Genomic DNA, 22,563 nt, shown 5'->3' with positions numbered 1-22,563 from the left:
ATGCGTAACACAGAATGGCATTCTAAATGAGCATTTAAAACAAATTAATGGTTTTTAGACCATTTGTTGAACAATCATAAGAACTGCACGATGAAAAGGATGTGCTGTTGCCTAACACCTAGCATGGGCTGGCAGTAAACTGGCAGCACTCCCTTTTCTTTAAGCAAGAAAAGCACTGATGCTTTTGAATTGCCTTCTGGTGTAGGCTGAACAGACCTAATACACTATTCCACATGTGTAAGCCATTTTGTATAAAAGGAACAGAAGTTCTCCAAAGTGGAGTAGTATTTAACTAATAGAGAAAACAGAATTCACTGCATAATCTGAATTAATCTAGACTTGTAAGAAATAATTGTTTAACAGGAGTACCACAATGTTTAGGTACAACTGTATTCAAACCTCAGATCAATTATTCATTTAGGATTGGCAAAGTCCAACTCTTTATTAACCTAACTTTTTATTTGGTTTGTTGTTTTTCCAAATAATATTGTCTATAAAATATTAACATTCAGCCTTTCATAGAAGTTAAACCTCACCATTAACTGGGCTACATATTGCCTAAAAAAGTTCAATATTCAGTCTACTTATTTATACTTCAGCCTACTGGTTTACAAGGTACATAAAATCATTCCTAATGATAAGAGCAGGAGTTAAAATGAAACCAAAGTACTTCCTTTCAAATGAAATGAACATAAATAATTTATTTCTAAATCCAGGCTACTAAACAGTCCATTTTGGAAAACAGCTGCTGAACTAATAACTTGATATGTGTAAGAAAGTCTTTTTAACAACTGCATTAGTAATGACAGAGCAGAGAAAAAAAAATTCAAATCTGTTTTGTTTGGCCTAAGACTTAAATTCCTTTAGTTCCGTTCCTTTTCACAAGAAAATTGAAAATAACTCTGAAGCTTTAAATTGAAATCACTGTAGAGAAACTAGCTCCCAAATTACTATTTAAATGCACATTCAGACAGCATAAAAAGGCAGGGTCACATGAATAAGACTGATATAACATCATAGCTATTTACAACTGCACAGAAAGTTTTCAGGTTTATTAAGTCACTCTTGACACTTTCCAACTCTCAGCCTCAGTTATGGGCACATAAAAATCAAAGCAGGATACACTGATGAGAATTTATGTCTGTATACATCTTTACTTTTTCTAGCTAAGGTAGTAAGCTACCCTACATTTATCTTCACAGAAAGAGTTTGCAGTTGCTGATTTATAGCTCGCATTACAAATTTACACCTTCAATACACACATGGCCTTGTATTCACCCATACACCTTGTTATTAAGCCCTGTAACCGTTAAAAGTAAATATAGTTCTAAACAACGTATCTGCGACAACAGCAGCATATAAGGAGAAAGACAGCCTATATTTGAAAAACTATTTCACAGTGGCAAAACAAGTATCACTGCAAATGATAGATTGTGCTCCATGTTTAACATGCTTTAGTAAATTGGCCACCTGGCAACAACAGCACAGATCCTGCCAATTTCCTCTTTGTGTACTGGCTTTATCCCCAAGGAACACCAATTCCTGCCTACAAGCATCAACTTTTCAGTTGCGAAATACGCTTCATTAAATTATTACACCATTAATAATGTGATCAGGAATGAATATGCAAACCAGTCAACTTTAAGTAACAATTTAGCTAATCTCTAGATATTTTTTTCCTTTTTTATGAGAATGCGAGAGCACTTAATCATGAAAGTTAACTTCTAGAGGAAACTCTCTCTCAATATCCCTTACAAAAACCAGCACAGGGAGACTACCTACTTATGTCAGGTAGTATGAATTCTGTCCTCCCTTCCTACCAGTATCTGCAACTTCACAGTAACTCTTACAGGAAAGATCGACAATGATTACCAAGCCTCAGAAGGCAGAAGAGAAGGAAGAGAATGAGAGAAGGAGAGCTTGAATCCCTTATCACAAACCAGTGCAAAATGGAAAAAAAAAATTGAGAATACTTACTGAGTTAAGTCCTGGCCACACTCTGCACACAATCCTTTCATAACAACAGGATGGCTACATCCTTCCAGTCTTACCAAGACCCCCCTGAAAAGACACATATGTTTTAGTTATTGCATGTTGATTCCAGGCACCTAGATCAATGACTGCAAACCAAGTTGACAGAATAATTTCTGGTTATGATTTGAGTGCTCTGAACCAGATGCCCGAGATGTATGCTTTTGCACCAAAAAAAAAAAAGTTAAAAAGGAAGTATTTGAACTATTTAACACTTCTAAACATCACTTGAATGTGTAATAAGGTCAGTTTCTAACCTTAGTTTGCAAAGAACTTCAGTATATTAACAAAATGAGCAGTCTTTGTCCAGACACAACAGATGACATTGAATTAGATACAACCCTCCATTAACACACTACTGAGCTACAGAGTAATGAAAATTAAATATGTAATGTATCCAGTGCTTGACTGATTTCATCTTGGTTCACTATTTTCTTGTTTCGTAGCAGGAACATATTACTTCAATTTTCTCAAAAAGTTATTTTAATTTTTGACAGATGCTCAAGCCTCAGATTGCCATATTTTAAAATGAAGACATGCAAAAGGATATTTTATTCTTTTTACAAACAGCAGCTAAAATCAACCAGAACTTTAGAGTTCAAAATGCAGAAGTGTGACATTTACTATTCCAAACTGCTCAGAAGATGTGAAGTCTACTTTTGAGATGACTGATCCAGCTAAAACACTCCTTTGTTCAAATTCAGTTCTCAAAATTCATGGCCTTGAAAATACCATTACTTCTTTTAATTACTTCAACAGTTATTCCATGAGACACCTTGCATTTTCTCCAAAACAACTGAATGAATTAATCCCAGACTGTCATTTTTTTTAAGCTCTAACTGGTAGATATAGTTCAGCTACTAAAAAATCTCCCCAGCTCTAAGACCATGGGCTGCAGCACCTTTCTAATATTTTAGAAATATAAAAAAAGCCAAGTAGCTAAAAAAATCCCAGTTCTTTCATAAGTTGATTGTACCTTTCATTGAAGGCTGGTTGAAGCATTAATTGGCTTCAAATTTGCATCACAACAAGCAGACAACACCAGCAGAAACAAACTGTTTTCCATGCTCAACTCTCTCATTTGTATTTTAGACTCTTATGCATTTGGGAATTCCAAGAAATCTATTTTCAAATGACACATGTAACGGCTTACTTCCAGCATGCCACATGCTTCTCATTAACCAGAAGACAGATGTCTGTACCAGCAAATTTGCAGTTGATGCACACGCTGAGGGTTTTCTCCTTCTCTTTGAAGAGGAGAATTAGATTCAGGTCAAATGTATTTAAACAAAAATCTCAGTAAGTCATCATACCACTAGTACTCTCATTTACAACAGTGCAGACCTATTCCCTTCTCACTGGCAGTCATCCTTTGCTTAGCAATTACACCTACTCTTCCCGCCTAACCATTTCAGATCTCTTGTTTAATAGGATATATATTTGTATTTCACGGAATACAAATAATAAACAATCAGGCTGCACAAGAACAGCGCAAGAGAGATGATATTCAGGTGGCCCTTCTTAGTCCTTTATGCTATTAAATGCTTATTTAGTTCTTACTTTTGATGCTTTTCAATGCTTATTTTTCTTCTCATCCTCATGTTTGCACTACTTCTTCACTTTTGCCCCTCTCTTTTACAATATATCTGCTTTGTTTTTCTCTTCTTGGTCCATCTCTAAACTCTTTCCTTATTGCATGGCTATCAGCTCACACTCAGGACCATGTCAGAATTGCTATGTTTAATCTCCGTTCAGCATATAAGAAACGTGGAATTATACAGACACCCGAAAAGCTGAAAAGCCAATGCAAGCTATAAAAATGTGTGCAAGAGTTTATAATGACTAAGCATCCTCATTTATCCCAAAACAATTGGTTTTCAATAGCTCAGAAAAAAGCTTTTTCATGCCATCTTCAAAAGCCAAAACATCACATGCTTTCTCTCCCTTGCATCTAAGATAATGCAACATGTCAAGCATGCTACAAGAGGGGCTGGCATACTCCTGAGCTGAGCTAAGATTTAAAATTGAACATGCACCAGTTTTCATTCATGTACAGGTACACATGTTCTTTTCCTTTCATCTAAACGGAGCAGAGGTTCTTATCATAAAATTACAGTTCTAAATTAAGAAATCATTGATATTGTTTCTGAACAGCACCTGTTTAAGTTGTCATATACTAAACAGCAGCACTGCATATCAGTTCTGCCTGTGCACATGTGAATACGATCAGAACATCTAATCTTCTGATGCTTGCTAGGATTAAAAAGTACATGACAAAGCCCTCTGTCACACCATTCTCTACTCCGATGTTTAACCCAAAGAATAGAGGAAAAACTCTAGAGCACAGGAGAACTTTTGAGCAATGTACAAAGATGGTCAAGCTCTGCCGGGTTCTCAATCAGGCTTCTGCTGGGGAAAAACCCCACAAACTATTTAATGATGCAGAAAGAGGGCCTGAATTCTAATAAGGTTTATGCATTCTTAAATATCTTAACCCACTTACAGTTTAGCAGGTATGTTTTAAATGTATACTAAAAGGCAAATTTACTAAAATTGAATACACAGTGTAAAAATAAGCACGGAAATCAAGTAAAATGGCTTTTAGGAATTTGAGAACTGGAAACATTCATTTTAATTGTTGAAGTGAGGGATTTTCAAAATATAATCGTCAAGATACAAGACAGTTATCAGACAACAGCACTCTGAACTGAACTGTGCCTATCTGTTTTTGAATGGCTACATAAACCAAATAGGGGTTCAGGTTTCAGCATGCTCTCTTTTATGGCTCAAGTGAAATCTGCATGAAGAACAGAGCCACTCCCTACTGCAGTTCTGGATAGAAAAAATAGACCTCCCCAAAATCTGAGGAATTAGAATTCTACTGCTGGCAGTATTAACAGTGCCCTCCTCTCTCCTTAAGTTTCCTAGGGACCCACGTGGTGGTAGGCAGAGATCATCAGCTAATTCAGCACTAACATTCTCAAGGAAAACAATGGAAGGGAAAAAAAAAAAAAAAAGAAAAACAAAGCACCCTTTTTCAAGTTTTACAAATTGTCACAACTGTGCAAGCGAGTCAGGCACTGGGGAACAGATGGTGAATAGCACACTAATTTTTATGGATAGATCATTCTTCCTCCAATACCTGTCCCCACTTTGACAGCCAAAGCATTGCAACAGGATAGCTAGGTGGACCACCCCTATTATTTCTCTAAAGTAACAAAGTACAAAGGGATATAAGTGAAACTTGAACAACTAAATAAGGAAACCCACCCTACAATCTTATTCACATTCTTTCCAGATGTGCTTGTAAGAAACAGAGACACTATGTGTGCCATTATAGCACGTTATTTTATTTTTATTGCAACAATCACAGATATGAACAAACATCATACTAATGGTCTCAGGATGCAGTAGATGACCATAAGCCTGTCACTGCTCTCCCAGCACTTCCACACTTCATCCATTTCTAAAAAAACCAAAAACCCAAAAACCCACCACCCACACTTTTAACAGTATCTGCTTTCAATTGCCAGCATGAGGCAGAGGGAAAAAAAAAAAAAAAAAAAAGAAGAGGAAAGCTTTTATGAAATCTGATAAGAGCATTTTGCTTTCATTAATAGATGAAGTCAATGCCCATGCTAACTCTAAGGCCTGGTCATTAGTGCTGAATCAAAATATAAGGCGTTTGTATCAAACACAACCATGGCAATGGTTTCATGTGCATTATATTCAGCAGAAAAGCCAGCATATAAGGTTCTCACATTTATGCTACAGTTTGCTACTCCTTGGTTGTAGAAAACTGGTAACTGGATCACTGAGCTGAGCCTATTGAAAACAAACAAACAAAGAAACGCCCGCTCTCCCCAAAACAACAACAAAGTCCAGCCCAGAAGGTTTTGTTTGCTTTGTATTTTAAATCTGGTCTTCCAGCATGATCTAACAGTTTCAGCAGTAAAAACAATACAAGAGCAAGAACTTCTTAAAGTATCATCATCACAAAGAACATCTAACTACAGCGTGTGGGGGTCAGCCAACTGTAGTGGAAGAACTTTACTGAAGAAAATTTACAGAGAACTGTACCTTAACAGTAAGTCCACACAGCACAACATGGTGGTAGGCAGGTGACCTTAGTTACCTCAAGCACTGAGAACTACTCAGTGCAACTTGAGAGGCAGAGTAAGCTTGCCATGGCCTTTCATTACACCTCAGCTCCTCTTCTACAGACAGCTCACTTAACTGCTCACTGCCAGAGAAAGGGAACATTTTACTTCTCTTTCCTCACCCCAACCTTTCCTCTGAAAGCCCACCCCAGCTTTGGCACTTCCCAAAATGACTGATTTGGTAACTTGAGGGTAGAAGGACCAAGCAGCCCTATCCAGGTTTCTTGCTGGGTTTGATGAGTCAAAGCAGCTGATGGAAGGGTCCAACAAGGCTCTAGTTCCAAGGGCTGTGGCAAGATCAAAGGGGCAAGTGTGAGGCTAAGAGTGGGGGAGGACAGGTAGTTTCATCAACTCGTATTATCTCATGGAACGTACCTGTATCCCCAACAGTAACCAGGCTACTCCTGCTAGCATTTATCTTGCCCACTTTTTCAGGGCTAGCTCTACCATCCCCATTATTTATTCCATCTCCATTTATGTATTCCCTTAACAAAGCCTGTTTAAAGGGACCGTGCATCAACATAGAAAATATACAGTGCAATTTGCCAAATGCGTGAATGGAAAAACAGACAAAAGTTACAAGCCATAAGTTTGCTGCCCTGCACTTGTTTATATCTCATCAGTATCTATCAAAAGCCAAGAGACTTTTGGATTTCCTCAAATCAGCTTGGCATAAAGAAAGACGTCTTGGATATATGAGTTGGTACTGTAATCACTTAAAGCTGCTGTCCTCAACCTAATGCCACATGCCTTTGTGGTTAGCATTAGAAGTAAAACTGTACTAATGCAGTGAAATGAAGTAGTCTTCCACTGTATGGCTAAACATAAGCAAAAGCTCCACAGGTTTTGCAGCATGTTCAAGAGAGCATTATTGACAAACTGGCAAGCAGTACAAATACCAAATGAATATATGTCAGATCCATGCTTATTAATACCAAGTACTATTGGATCACCCAACTAATCTGCATCAAATATGACTACGTAATCTTTCAGCAGCTGCTGTAAGACTAGAATGGCAGGCACATGAGCCCTGGTCCAATTAAAAGCCTACTTCTACAGCTCAATTTACTCAAATTTGTGAAACACTGATAACATTTTGTTAGCCTACAGCAGAACAGCATTTTGTGGTATGTGGCTGCAGCACTGAGACCCACTACAAAGAGCCCTCAAGCCCAACTTACTGTAGTATCAAACCACCTCTATTACATAGGGCTGAACTTTCATAGCAAGCATTTTCTGGAGCCTTAATCACCTTGAAATCACCATGAAAGATAACTCCTTAGATAGTCAACCATCAGATTTGATAATTTAGAAACAAACAAACAAAAAAGCCCCAAAACAACAATACCCACCAAGAAGTAGGTAAAGGATCCTTAAATAATTGATTAAAAATACCAGAGATGACAAAAATGTACTAACACGTGGTATCATATCTCTTGCTGCTGCAGGCAACCACAGTCTACAGCCCCTTTCAGGTTTGGCAATGAATGGTTTCATCAGTTCCATACAGAAGCCTTGACCTAACACTTTACACTAAATGGCAAGCGAGGAGACAATGCTATATTTCAAATCCATAGAACCCAAAAGGCCTCAGGGCAACTCTTTTGATTAAAAAAAACACAAAACAAAACAAAAAACCCCCCCACATCTATCCTAACACGATACAGACATCAGGGTACAGACATGACATTTACTTCAACAATAAAATAAAAACTGCCATGAGCGTTAGTTTGTAGGAGGAATGGTTTAAGCTTCAAGGTATCCTCTCAATTCTTCAAAGAGAATGTGAAATGATAGAGCTGAGACTTTCTTCTGTTAAAGAAACTATTCACAATTATTAGTTTTTCAAAATGTGTGTAAACTTAAAAACATTTTAGAACAGGAAAGCTGCAGAGTGATTCTCCTACTTTTCAGACAAGATATCTGGTTAATTTTAGATACTGTCAACAGCAATATGTAGGTCATAAATACCAGCAGAAGCATTAGGGCCAGAGTTTCTGGATTTTATTATTTTATAATCCAAAAGACATCTGAAGCATGAGCTAAGTCTATGCATTTGATATGCATGATTTCTAAGCCTTCAAGTTATATTTCAGTCCACCGCTGAAGAACAGTTTGGTGTCACATGGACAGAGGTAGGCTCCCTCTCACCCTGCACAAACATCCCCTGTGGTCAGCTTCTTGCACATTGCAGAAGGCTGCTGTTGGAAGCTAACGTTATTCTAAAGTTCAGGAGAATAGTAGTTTGGAATCGCAGTGCCCTTTCACACGAAATCCAGTCACACTTTCAAAGGCAATTTAAAATGGCTTTGTATTTCATTTAGAACACTTACATTACTAAAATCCTATGACTTAAAAAAAAATGTAGTTTGAAATTTTTCCTAAAAGGTAAAGGTAAGAATGTAGTTCTTTCAAAAGAATGAATCATTTTACATTAAAAATAAATAAATCTCGTAACAAGGAATTTCACACATAATGAAATCAACAGCACAAAATTAATAGTTCATGTTTTTCCTAACTTATTTCATTAGTATTAAATGGTATGTCTAACAACAATAGAAGAAAATAAGCTGTCACATAACAGTAATTCTTTGAAATGACAAGTGGTTCTGTAGTGTCTCCCTCCTCCTAATTATTATTAACTATGTGCATTACTCTCTTATGCATTTGTGTTTCTATTGATGCTGTCTCTCTGACTATCATGTTAGTACTCACACGGCATGATTTCTATCTGCCAGCCTTCTCAAATATTTGCGGCATTCAACTCCAGCCCTTAAAGGAGCTGCATCTAACAGCGCAAGACCAAAATGATGAAAAATTACTTTCATGTTCACACACATGATTACATTTTCTTAATTAAGATGACTGTAACTTGAAACAGACAGGTAACAGTAAAGCCAGTGTGTCCTTCAGCAACTTCTTGGCCTTGCTTAACATCAGAACTTAACATCAGACTAATTAATGCCAGTTACAGATTGAAAGAGAATTTGCATTATAGCCAACTTCTTTCTACCACGTAGCATATCTTAGAAAAGAATTATTCAGTGTGTGAGAATACGTTTTAAAACAGTCAAAATACAGTAGCTTTAAAACAACATCCAGATTTAAAAAACAGAACCATACTTGCAATTTTAACATGAACACTCAGGGTTTTTACAGTTACATTAAAGGAAGTGGTTTTTTTTCTTTCTATGACTTCTCATTTAGCATTTCATGAATCCACTGCCATCAGCACATCCATTTATGTGAAGTACATGGCAAAAGCAGCAAGTAGTATGGGTTTTAAAAAAACTGGAAATGACTTCACTCACAAAAGCTGGCAGGGGAAGAACAAGAGATGGTACAGCTCTTAAAAAAAAAATCTACTTGCAGATTTTAAAGCAAGTATTCTAACAAAGCTTACATTACCCCAGGACCTATTTCTTAAACCACTCTGCATGTAGCCTTTTAATATTCAGCACTTCCGGAGAAGCTCTTAAGTTCAGCAATATCCACCTGGCAGCAGAATCAAAAATCTAAGTCATCCAAGTCCACGCATGGCATTTAAAAGACGTATGATGAACATGGCCAACTTAACTGAAAACTTCAAGCCTTTATCCAAAAGGTTGAAGTGGCAGAGTACTGATTGTACATACTTATAATTGACAGAACAAAATTAACGTAAATTTGCAGTTTTCTTTTCTTGATTGAACCACCCCTTGTCTTTGACTTTGGCGTCAGTTACAAAAGAACGGCAGTCATAGCTGAATTGCTGCAAATCAAAGTCACAACAGTCTTGGACTAATCCCATCTCTGATCCCTTTTTGTTCTTTTCAGGCATATCCCTCTTCAAAGCCCCTGCCCCTCCAGATAAAGGCACACGATTTCCCCTACATCACAAAGCAAGTTACCACTGCGTTCCTCCCTTCCCCCACCCAAGATCACCTAAGATTACCTGAGCAGATTTGATTTTCTGGCTGCACCTGCAGGCCCACATCTAGCAAAACACCTCCAAATAACAAACAGCTCCTTGACCACGAAGAGAGCCTTGACACCAAAGCAGAGAAACAGGACTTGGGAAGCGACAGCTTGACATAAACACACTTGGCAGCAAAGCCAGATGTGAACTTTTTAAGCTGCTTTTTCCTGTGCACGAGATTCTCCCAGATTTATGAACTCTCTCCCTCTGCTTTGGAAAGCTGTATATATTAACAGAGAATATCACATCTTCTCCTGACTTTTGATCATTTTTTCCCCTTAGAAAAAGACACTTAACTGATTATGGTCCTTTCATCTATTACTTCCAAATGATGTAAGAGTACGAAGAGGCTTGTGACAAGATGCAGAATCCCTGAGTCGAGTCCAGCAGCTTCCTTGTCCCCCCACCCTGGTCCAATGCACACTGTGGGCACACTTATCTTGAAACTTCTGCTTCTGCAGAAGTAAAGTTTGGCTTAACTTGCCTGTTAAGCCAAATGAACCTATTTATACAGGAACATTTAATAACTTCTAACACCCTTAAAAGCAAGTGTGACCAAAACTGTCTCAAGTTACATACAGATTATGTTCAAACAAAGGAACAGCAGCTCTACATTTGGCAGCAGCCACATGACTTGCCTTAGGGACACCCAAAGAACATCACATATGCCCAGAACTCTGCTCCAAAAGGAGAGCACAACTGTTTAGAGGGGTGCTCAACATAAAAAGAGAAAGTTTTAGAAGTATCTGTAAAGTTACCTGGAAGGTTAATTAAATTCCCTTCCTCTTTAAACAATGCCTTCCTGGGCTAAGACTGTTCGTCTACCCTCTCCTGTGAGCGGTGATTCAAGCAGTTTACCCCAGTTAGCTTGGACCAAGACCTTTTGCCTTACACACCAGCCAAATGCTGCAATGGTTTAGATGCAAATATTAAACAAGAAAGCACTACAATGCAAACAAATGTCTGTTACTCATTTCTACTCAGAACGTGTGCCTTCAGTGCCTTATTCCACAGTGTTTCTCAAAACATTTGTAGAAGAGCGAGAGAAGGGTTTTTCACTTTAAAGATGTATTAGTCAAGTAATGGCCTGACAATATTCTATCCTTTCCTTTAAGTAGTCACATGCTAAAAAAATTCTAGATGTGTCTACAAATAATCTAACAGGTTCACTGCCACCTTCTACCCAGTAATGCACAAAATAAAAAGAGGATCCTGGTAATTCTGATGAATGCTATCTTAGGCAAATCAACCAGCATCAGCTAATTACAAGTCTGTTATTTCAGTATCATCAAATGATTAAAGTAAATTCCTTTCCTGTTGCACTGGAAAAAGCATAAAACAACCTTTTTGAACAGTAAGTTTAGAAAATAGGCTGGTTTCTTTTGATTAGTTTGTTTTAAATAGAATTCATGTTTGAGAAAGCAACAGAAAAGATGATGTATGCTCACACAACTGGTGTATGTGCCTCACTCAGGCTAGTTTCTTTTCGTGAATGTGCTAGTCTGAGGCCAAAGCAATTTCTATTGCCTTGAAGCAATGGTTCACCTTTTTGGGCAACAAGCACTTCTTCACTACAAGGATAGATACAGATTCTGAAGGAAAACACATGGCATTTCAGTACTGTTGTAAAATACTAGCCAAGAGTGGCGAGAAAAATCTCATCAGTGCTTCACAGCACACATTACATATGGCAGAACTTCCTCATGCACACCAAAAAAGGGCAACTTTTCCTCCAAAGTGTTTTGAAGACCGGTAAGTCTTTGCTGCTAATGACAATGTTCTTCCCTTACACTCCTAGGCTAAGATTTCTGATTCTGTAAGTCTAGGTTCAGCAAAATAATACCTAGACAAGATGTATAATCAAGATCCTTAAGTGGTACTACATTATAGGTTACAACTTACTTTCCAGGAAGTCTCATTATGCTCTCCTATATACTTTAAGAGACAACTATTGCAAATTCAATTATTCACACATGCTAGAAGACCTTATATTAGCCTTTAAACAAACTTTCAACCACACAAAAGATAAAGAACGTCTCATAAGAATATTTGTAAGTGACAACTTGCAATGAATTGTCCATCATTCTTCTGAAAATCAGATCCTAAAATAAAAGTCTGACAGTTCTTCAGGCTGAAAAGTCCCGACTGGAAATATTTTTATATACTTTTGGTAATATTTAAGAACTTGCAGTACAATCATCCCATATTCATTTTGATTTAGTGAGTTCAAACGTTGGTTATCAAGTTACCCAAGAGTCTTCCACTAGGGAACACTGACTTTAAAAAACTGAATGGCTAAGATCACTACTAGAGTCAGCCTTCAAGCTAACAGCAAATACTCAGTTACCAAATCATACAGCTCCAGGTAGGCAAACAAGCTGTATTAGTGATATATCTTGAAGGAAACAGGAGGGAGAAAAAAAATATATATCTCTTAGGTCAAGACAGAAACTTTTACAAAAATCCAAAGCCAAAGCCCTCGTCTCTTCCCTCCTACCTTGAATTCTCTCTCAGTTCAAAGCACCAGGTATCGCGCAGCATAAAAATTAATCACCCCAGTCCAGCTGTCATAGTTTTTGTACATACGTTCTCTCTTCAGAAGTCTTTTTGTCTTAAGATTAAGGAAAAAACACACTTCAGTTTTAAAGAAATATACTACACAGCTTTGCCTTCAGAAAGCCTATGTTTTTCTAAACAACTCCATTACTGAACTAAAGCCTGAAAATGCAGCAAAGAAACCATCTAGACAGCAATTAAATAAAAATTCATTACAGACTGTGAAAAAGCAAAACGGATTTCCAACGCAGACATCTACAAACATACACTTTTTTCAAGAACTATAACCAACTTGTAGATCTACAACAGGATGCACAAAATAGTTAAATGAGCTATCTCACTCTGTCTGCAGGCCCATGGGATTCTGCATACACTCACATACAGTGGCAAAGTCCTTGAGCTCAAGAAAGCTCACCAACTTGTAGTAAGAACTCCAAGAACAGAAACCCCCCCGGTTTGGGAGAAGCCCTGTAAGGATAAAAGTAATGTGTTACTAAAGACTACCATTTCAAATGCCATAGGGGAAATATTCAACCTTAACAATGTTATTTCCTGATGTGAACATGTTACTCATCCCCTTAACAACTATACCGGCATTTACACAACCGCTTTGATCTGACCTAAATGCAGCCTCCTGCTGAAAGGATGATTCTGTCCTCCCTTTCCCCACATCGCACTCATGTCAGCGCATATGAGCCAGAAGAGGGAATGGATCGGTATGGACTATTTTGGGGGAGGTTGGGTGGGAAGGATGGAAAGGAAGGAAAGAGGCCAAGCTAGCTGAAGCTAGATCATTTCCAACATCCAACTAAATGCAAGCTGAAGGCAGACAGATGTATGAGCATTCTTTCTAGCCAACTCTCACATCAGCCTGAAACAATCATGAAACTACAGCCTAAGGAAGCCACAACAAAAAGAGCTACAAGGCTGCTACAACCACACTGCCTGTCAGCCCACCTCTCCTGGTAACTTCCGAGCCTGATGTCCGATTCCAACTAAACCTGGCTGAGCACTTTGATGCTTGGAGATAATGAAGTTTCTACAGTGTGAGCTTCAAACTTGCTAGATACCATAGAACTAGGAAGAGGGAAAAAAAGAAAGCAATTAAGGAAGGAAATCCCTCGTTTAGAACTCAGCTTTTTCAGTATCAAACTCAACCAGACCCAAGACAGATGTGCTAAAAAGCAGGCTTCCTTAGCATCAGAGCTCACAGTGTATGGGCAGGGAGGGGGGGAATACACAGGAAACAGGCTGGAAAGATGCATACCATAACCTATTATATAAAAAGAAAGTAGGTGAGAGATGTACTAAGCAGGAACTGTCAAGTGTTACTCAACAATCCTTGGTGTTTAAAGACTTTTTTTCTGTAGGCTCTAATAAGCTCATTAAATATCTGACAGGACATCATGAAAACATTTGTGTCTAACTGAAGTAGCAAGTTGTTTTTCTGTATTTTATTACATATATCATCACTTCAAATAAACTGTAATTCATCAGTATTTTAATCCCCTTGAAGGCTACAAGATGAAAGGTACTGGGGTCCACGGTTAAACGTCCTTCTCATCTTGGGTGGTAAGCTAAGCCCTCAGGCTTAGTGGCATTAGATAAGCAAAGGAAGATACCTTTTTTTATAAAATCAACTTTTGATACAAAAAACGCTAAGTAACAACACTTAACGCTGTACAGCTTTAGGGAACAGATTCCCTCCTCTTTCTTACTACCTTCTCCAAAAGAGAAGATATAAATTTTGCTTCCTTAGAACCCAGATATGTTTAAACAAGATTTTGATACAACACTCATGTATTTTACGCTCTGCAGAAGAATGTAAGTTTTAGCTAATAAAGCCATGTAAGAAGACACAAAGGCACCCAGCTTAGATGTACAGGTAATAAATCTTTTGGAAGATTCTGCTAACATGAATCACATAAGAGAATTTAAGTAGTCTATCCCACCATCAGGGCCTGAAAGGGAACAATTGTTTCATATTACAAATGCTTAGGTAAATGTTCACACAAAACAAAATATTGCCCCAACCCAGAATCCTGACATACCAGTGGCTGCTTAAGAATGATTAACCTTGATGGGTAACTGGGGTGACTGGCATTAACTATATTCATAATATAAAGAACATGGCAGCAGATCTTGACATTTTGTATGTTGCTGCTGCCACCAATGGAACTTATGTTAACATCAAAGACCTTTCATTAACTGCTTGCTGTCATCCCTTCTATTTGCAGTTCTAAGAGGTCAGACTCCTTCCTCTCTCAAGCTCTAGTCTGAGATTTGATGCAAGCCTACCTATGGTAGTATACGCAACAGCCACCTCCTGCCTGCCTCAGGCTTCCAGCCCCACCCCATACCATCCTCTTCACTGTGCTGACAGTCATTTGTGCATCAACACAGCAGACTGGATTGGGAACGGTTCCTGCTGGAAAACTGATGAAAAGCTTCCCACTCCTCAAACCAGATCAGTCACGCCACTGTTTTTGCCAAAGCAACGCACAGCAGGAACAGTCAGACAGGACCATGCAGAAAGAAGGGCATGACTGCTTAAGCCAACACCAGTGTCAAAAAGTGGCTAATCAAACTACAGGAAAATTAAGTGCTAAATATACAGTACATCACTTTCATATGCTGATAGATTTTATTCCATGCCAGATTTTAACAGAAAAATAAAGTTAAGTTAGAAACATATCTTCCTAAGAGGGAGAAACTAGTGCTGTAAGATGTAATTTGTTTCAGAAATGACCAAATTTGATATAATAAAAATTTAGCCAATTATGTTATTTATCCTCAAAGAAAAAGTTCTAATCCATTTACCCTCTCATGTTCTACCTAAAAGGCAAAATATTTGGACTAGGAAGTTTTCCTACAGTGTTTATTGCTGAAATACTGCCAAAATATTTGCATGCATCTTAAGTTTATAGTGAGTTAGGGGCTAAACTGACCAATATGATTTCTTTTGAAGGCACCATAGGGCACCTACCACCATAGATACTCGGTATAAAAAATATCCATTCTCCAGCAATGCTGGAAAAAAATTTTCTACATTATTACCTTTATCACTACAGTGTTTTAATACTGCACAGTGTTATCACATACTTACTTTTAAATGCTGCTGCTAAGTACGGAAATGTTATTATTCCCATTCCACAAGTGGGAAGCCACAGACAAGAGATCTAATGCTCACAAAGAAAACTTCTAAGTGACAGCATGCAACCTGTAAGCAACTGCTACACTTCTGTCTCCAACTGCTGAGCTAGCTCTACTACCCTCAGGACATCCTTTTTCTATCTGTTCACTTGGACTTTTCTTTTACAATTTCCCAGTAACTACCATTACAGTCTGCAATAGAGGATGCTAGCTGAAAATTCAGAATTCCAGAAAAGCAATGTTTAGCAATAGTCAATATTAGGAAGCTAACTTTTAGCTGTGTAAGACAGTGTGCTAGGAGGCCATGAACACAAGAGCAAAAGAACAGTATTTTCTAAATGTTTCAAAGCAAACTATCATCAAAGTGAATCTATGTTGAAAAAAGAAATCCAACATAAGCACCGCATAAAAATTTGTGCGTACAAGTCCTAAAGGTTATGTTTAGCAAAGCTAAAACATTGCTACGCTAGTCCCAGCATAATTTTCACTTGTTTACATTTACTTTACTATCTAAAGTCTTCTTGCTTTTGTTTTTTTCCTAGGTGCTTAGTCAACATAATGAAAGCACAACAGGCCAACTTTATCAGCCCTTCCACAAAGCACTATCAAGATGAATTTTCATCACACATACACTCTTTTAAAATTTCACTGTGTATTTTTCAGACACTTTTCGTCTGAGTTAGCATTTGTGATACGTGTTCTAAAGCAGATATTAAAAGATTGTCCAACTTGCATCGGAGGCAAGAGCTGAACACCAGTGTAGCACAAAGGGAAAGCCATGGTCTTATTGAAGGGGGGGAAAAAAAAAAAAGCAAAAAAAAGCATTTTCAGCAGCAAGAAAAACACAGCTAATATCTTCTCTATATCATCTCATATTACTGACTGATAAAAATTCAGTGTTTTTCTTGGACCTCTGAGAATGCCTCTGTACACAGATGTTTTGCACATACTCCTGATTTTCAATGAAGAAAGTTTAGGCCTGGCTGCACCCACCCAAGAACCAGGAGAACTGCAATAAAAGAAAGTAACTTGCTGTCATAAAACAGAGGAAGTAGAGGGTTTCAATGGTTTCCTGTTGAGAAAGAAATCTGCTCGAAGTGCAGGGTAGCAAGCTATTAGCCCAATTTAACAAAGAAATCTGAGAGGCCCTATCTTACTATTAGCCATTTAAGAGTTTAAAAGTTAAGTTAACCAATATGCAATCTTACCAAGACAAAGCCATTGCTGAACTATGGAAAATATCTGGCATTTAATCCCTTGCTCTTTTAATAATTCAAATTCCACCATCTAGTTTGTATTTGTGAGGCCTCATGCCTCATCCACAGTATTAATAGCATCTAGGTTGCCAGTATTAGATAGAAGGTATTTAGTAACTGAAGTTGTTCTTTTACAGCATTAAAATCCCTCATTAAGTACTGAAGGATCCCTTCAGTAGTTGAGTTTTGCACAAACTAAGTAGTAAAATACCAAACTTGAGAATAATATCTCCAAATAGTTTTATTAGTAAGAGCCGTTTTCACAGAGTTGTGAAACATATGAAGGTGATGCTCAGTTCTCTGAAAACAAAGTTCACAGCGAAGTCCTGAATTCTGGAACAATGAAATAAGAGAACGATTGCACCTCCACATCTCCCCCGGCCTGCCCCTTACACGACTGCTTTTGCGCATTCAACATAAAACTTCACAAGATGAATCTTTTCTTGCTAGAAGTTAAACATCTGTGAAACACTGATCAAACACAGCGGGCGAAGTGCTGCAATTCACATCAATCATCACGAAGGGGAAGCAAAGCTTAAACACAGGAGAACGCTGCTGTTAAACATCACCGCTGGCATCTGCAGTCCCTGGAAGCTATCACAAATATAATACCGGTCTCTTCCCCACCCCACCACCACAGGTTGGGAGCGGATCCCGACTGACTGTACGCGGTCCAGCACGTTGCAGGATACGGCCAAGAGAGGGTAACACTTACAACTACCTTGGATACACGAACTGGTTTAATAGGTACACCAGGCTGAAAATAAGGTCTTTATCTTTTAGCCCAGGCCCCCGGCAGGGCGGGAGCGTAACTCTCGGCTCTTTACGGAAGAGGCGCGAAAGCCGCGTTTCAGAGCAGCCTTCCCGGGCACTCGCCGCCCTGGGGCGCCCTCGCAGCCCCCCCGGCCCCGGAGCCGGGGGCTCGGCGCTGCCCTCCCCCGTGCCCCCCCCCCCCCAGTGCTCGGCGCGGACCCCGCACTCACCCGGGCGCGATGACCTGTCCAGGCCGCGCACAGAGCTCCCGCACCACGCCGGGCCGCTCCGCTTTCAGCTTGCGCTCGGCGCCGGCCCGCTGCGGCCGGGTGCTGGCGCCGCTGCCAGCGGGCGGCGGGGCGGCGGGGCCGGGGGCGGCAGCGGCGGCGGGTCGCGGGGCCGGCGGCAGCGGGGAGCAGAGCGCCAGCACCGACCCGATCTGCACCGCCGCCCCCACCGACACCTTCCACTCCAGCAGGCGCAGCGGCCGCGGGCCCGGCGCCCGGATCTCCGCGATCACCCCCGCGAGGCCCTCCGCCGCCGGCCCGCCGCCCCTCTCCGCCGGCCCCTCCATGGTGCCGGCCGCGGCGGCTGCTCCCGAGCGCAGGCCGCCGGGGTGGGGGTCGCTATGGCAACGGCCGCGCCGCCGCCGGGTCGGTAACGGGGCCCGGACGCCGCGCGCTGCCCGGCGGGGGAGGAGGAGGGGGAGGCGCAGGACCCTCAACAACCGCCAGCGGCGCCGATGGGGAGCGGGGTCACGGCCCTGGTACGCAGGCGCAGGCCGCCGCGCGCCGGACCGGCCTTAAAGGGGCCGCCGCACGGGACCGGCCGCGCGGAGGCGGGGAGGGAAGGGAAACGGCGGGGGAAGGGGAGAGGGAGAGGAAAGAGAGGGGAGAGAAGTAGAGAAAAGAAAAGGGCGGAAGAAAAAAAAAAAGAAAAGAAGACTCTCGCCCACTTCTTCCCGCTCCGGCGAAGGAAAGAGCACTAAGTCCCTCCCCCGCTTCAAACACATTTCCGGATCCGCGCGCGCCCTCACCTGCCCCAGCGCGTGGGGCGAGCTACGGGGAAGAGGGCGCTTGAACTATTACTCCCGGCATGCAGCGCGCGGCCTACCAGCCCCAGCATGCTCCGCGCACAGGCCTGCGCGCAGTCGCAGGAGGCAGTTGCCTGAGGGCGGGAGAGCGCGGCGCACGCTGGTCATTGTAGTCTTCCTCCCGTCAGCGGCCGTTGGCGGCGCGGGAAGCGTGGCGGCGGGGGTGGGGGCTCCCGGTCGCAGCTGCGGGCTGGGGCAGCGGCCGCCGCGCTGCTCTGAGGCGCGGCCCCGCGGCGGCTCCGTGCTGCTGTGCTGCTGTTCACCCCGGAGCCGCCCGGGGGCAGGGAGGGAAGGGGAGCGGGGCGCGCCCCTGCCCGCCGTAAGGGTTCCACGCCGCCATGCAAGTGCAGCCGGCCTCTGGGCCGCGGCCCGGTCCCGTGTCCTCGGTGCGGCGGCGCCGGCACGGAGGCAGCAGGCGGTGGCCGGCAGACCCGAGCTCGGGGACGTACAGATCCGAGCATGTGCTGCTTGCTTCTGAACTGGCAAGCCCGGACTGGGGTATCCTTTCTGGGGCAGCACCAGGCATTCAATCCAGTTATTTTCCAGGAGCACAGCAGGACTGACTAGAACTAAGGGCTAAAGTGTCACTATGAGTGCGCATGCATCTCTCCATGGAATGGGTCGGCGGGCGTGCTTCCCACCAGCCACGTCCACTTCCAGGGTACAGTTACCTCCTCAGCCTCACATTCACATGCTAAGGGGGGAGGAAATGCTACAAGCAGCCCTGGAAACGTGACTCCGCTTCAGCATCTCCAGTACTTGTTAGCAAGTACTCCAAATCCTTGTGTCTCGTTGGCACTCCCAGTGTTCATGTGTCTCAGCCTGGGAGCTCAGAGCAACAGGCACAGATGCAAGGGCCTTCACAAGAGGTCCTTTCCAGACAACTGGGAGTGTTTGACTTGCTAGCAGCAAGAATATTGGGAGGGAGAAGCCTCTGTGGACAGGAAAGCCCGACAGTGCACGGTCTACAGGCAGTCTCTAAAGGGCAGGGTCTTGTAAAGTTTTTCCTTCTAACGTGCCAGCAGAGAACAAGAATAATGTGGACTGGTTGGGAATTTGGCCTGCAAGACATTGCTGTGAACTTCATGGCAAGAGTAGGTCATAAACTGGCACCATCACCAACAACCAGAGATAAGGAAATTCTTGAATTAAAAGTTGCCATGCATCTTGTATCAGCTCCTTATACACAGGCATGATGATGCACTGCATGATCACATGTTTTCTTCTAGATCCTTTTCTCATACAACAAACTGAAGGGAATTGCTTTTGGGGAGAACTGAAGGTTATATAGTAAAGGAGGCTTTGACTGTATGGTTCCCCACTCGTTGCAGAAATTGGAAGGTATGTTATAAATGAGACTAAGGAACTGTAAGAAGGAATGGTTGAGTTTCATGGTTAAGGCATTTGGACGCTGCTTAGGAGAACTGTACTCTGTTCATTCATTCTCCTTCTGCTCCGGAGTTCCTGTCCAGTCTGAGGCAAGTCCCTTCAGCCACAGTTTTGAGAAAGTATTTATGCTCTCCATTTTCGGATGCTCTTCTCAAGGAGGCAGAAGCATTGAGAAATCACATCTTCATCTGAGCTCAGTGAGAGATGTTTCTGAATATTTAAAATTCTAGAATGCTAAGCACTCTGTCCCGGAGTAGGTAAAGAGGGGATAATACCATCTTCCCCTTTTTGGAGGAATTTACTTATAAGAAATTTTGTCATTGTAGTAATTGGTTTGAATAGGATTTGAAGGGTGTGAAATAAGTAGGGGATAGGGCCACACATTCAACCCTGAAGTTAAAATTGAACATCTGTTAGCTATGTGAGCCCCAACTGTTCTTTGTATATGGACAAGCAGCCTTAATTCTGGTATTACCTAATGTCTAAGTGGTCTGCTTCTTAACAGTATTCTTTTAATGTTGTTATGTGACTATAATAAAGCTACATAATAAAAGGTGAGTCATTTCTGCCTACTATTCCTTCCTTCATAAGGCAGCACAATTCTCACTGGAGAGACTAGTAGTACTCTCTACTACATATATTGCTTCTATTTGCTTTTTCTTAATCTACAGTAAAAATAATTATCACTGAAAAAATACGTCCTTTGCATATAAAAATTGAAATTTATACAATCGACAACCACTGATGAAGCTAATGGAACTCACCAGAGCTCTCTGTAGAGCTCAGCCAGGAATTACTGACTTGCAGCATTTCTCTACAACTCTCATTGGACCAATGTTTTTAACTCCCATCCAGTCTTCTTTCTTTTGGAGGGTAGACTGATGACGCTCAGGAACAGCAGACTGAGGCCTTCCTCAAGGGACCACTCCCATTAGGAGTGCAAAGGAAACAACAGCCTCAAAGAGCAGGAGAATTGTTCAAGAATTTCCCTGTTTTTAAAACCTTTATAGACTTCTGAGTCTAGCAAAACCTCTGTTCCATGAAGAGGAGTAGTCATGACAGCCAGGGAAAGACTAAAACAGAATCACAGGACAGTTGAGGCAGGAAGGGACCTCAGGAGATTATCTACTTCAACCTGCCTGCTCAAAGCAGAATCACCTAGAGTTGGTTTCTTAGGGATGTGTCCAGTTGTGTTTTGAATATCTTCAAGGATGAGCCCCTATAACCTCTCTGGGCAACATGTTCTAATGTTTGACCACCCTTACAGGATAAAAGTTTTTTCTTATGTTGAAGTGGAATTTTCTGTATGTCAATTTGTGCCCATTGCCTCTAATCCTCTCACTAGATACCACTGAGAAGAGTCTGGCTCCATCTTCTTTGCACCACCCCCATCAGGTATTTATATACACTGATAAGGTCCCCTGAGTCTTCTCCAGGCTGAACAGTCCCAGCTCTCTCAGCCTCTCCTCATATGTCAGATACTCCAGGCCCTTAATCATCTTCATGACCTTTTGCTGGATTCAGTCTAGAAGGTCCCTGTCTCTGTTGTACTGGGGAGCCCAGAACTGGGCCCAGCACTCCAAATGTGGCCTCACCTGTGCTGAGTAGAGGGGAAGGATCACTTCCCTCGACCTGCTGACGATGCTCTGCCCAGTGCAGCCCAGGACACTGTTGGCCTTTTTTGCTGTGAGGGCATATTGCTGGCTCATGGTTAACTTGTTCACTGAGACCCCCAGGTCCTCCTCTGCTAAGTGACTTTCTAGCTGGTTGGCTCCAGACTGTACTGGTGCAGGGGGTTATTCCTCCCCAGTGGCAGGACTTGGCATTTCCCTTTGTTGACCTCAGTGAGCTTCCTGTTGGCCCATTTCTCCAGCCTTTCGAGGTCCCTCTGAATGGCAGCACAACGTCTTGTGTATCAGCCGCTCCTCCCAGTTCGTATCTTCTGCAAACTTGCTGAGGGTGCACTCTGCCCCATCAGCCAGGTCATTAATGAAGATGTTAAAGAGTATTGACCCCAGTATCAAACACTGGGATACAGCACTAGTGACTGTGTAACTAGTGACTGGACCCTCCTAGCCTAACATAAAGCTTCAGGGACTGGCTTCATCTTTATGCGGTAATATTTTTTTCCGTTTCTGCCACAGGAAGTAACATCTTTAAGGAAACCTGAAGAGACTATGAAAATGATCTCCAAATTCTCTGAGCATAATCTTG

General features: G+C 41.6%; 1 protein-coding gene across 3 annotated transcripts in view; it reads right to left on the bottom strand.

The window, feature by feature from the left end:
• CTDP1 (CTD phosphatase subunit 1) overlaps window positions 1-18,926 on the bottom strand; it is a 122,609-nt gene extending 103,683 nt beyond the window's left edge. Inside the window, exons 1-2 of one of the 3 annotated variants that reach the window (XM_064506915.1) lie at window positions 18,904-18,926; window positions 1,978-2,061 (exon numbers count right to left, since the gene is read on the bottom strand). In XM_064506915.1, coding sequence (XP_064362985.1) covers window positions 1,978-2,018 — 41 coding nt within the window. In that variant the 5' untranslated portion in view covers window positions 2,019-2,061; window positions 18,904-18,926. The other 2 variants (XM_064506913.1, XM_064506914.1) reach the window with 2 other exon arrangements.
• Window positions 18,927-22,563: the final 3,637 nt, after the last annotated feature.

Source organism: Dromaius novaehollandiae, chromosome 2, assembly GCF_036370855.1.
Source record: "Dromaius novaehollandiae isolate bDroNov1 chromosome 2, bDroNov1.hap1, whole genome shotgun sequence".
In the NCBI taxonomy this organism is placed as follows: Eukaryota; Metazoa; Chordata; class Aves; order Casuariiformes; family Dromaiidae; genus Dromaius; species Dromaius novaehollandiae.
This window is presented reverse-complemented; position numbering and strand designations above follow the sequence as displayed.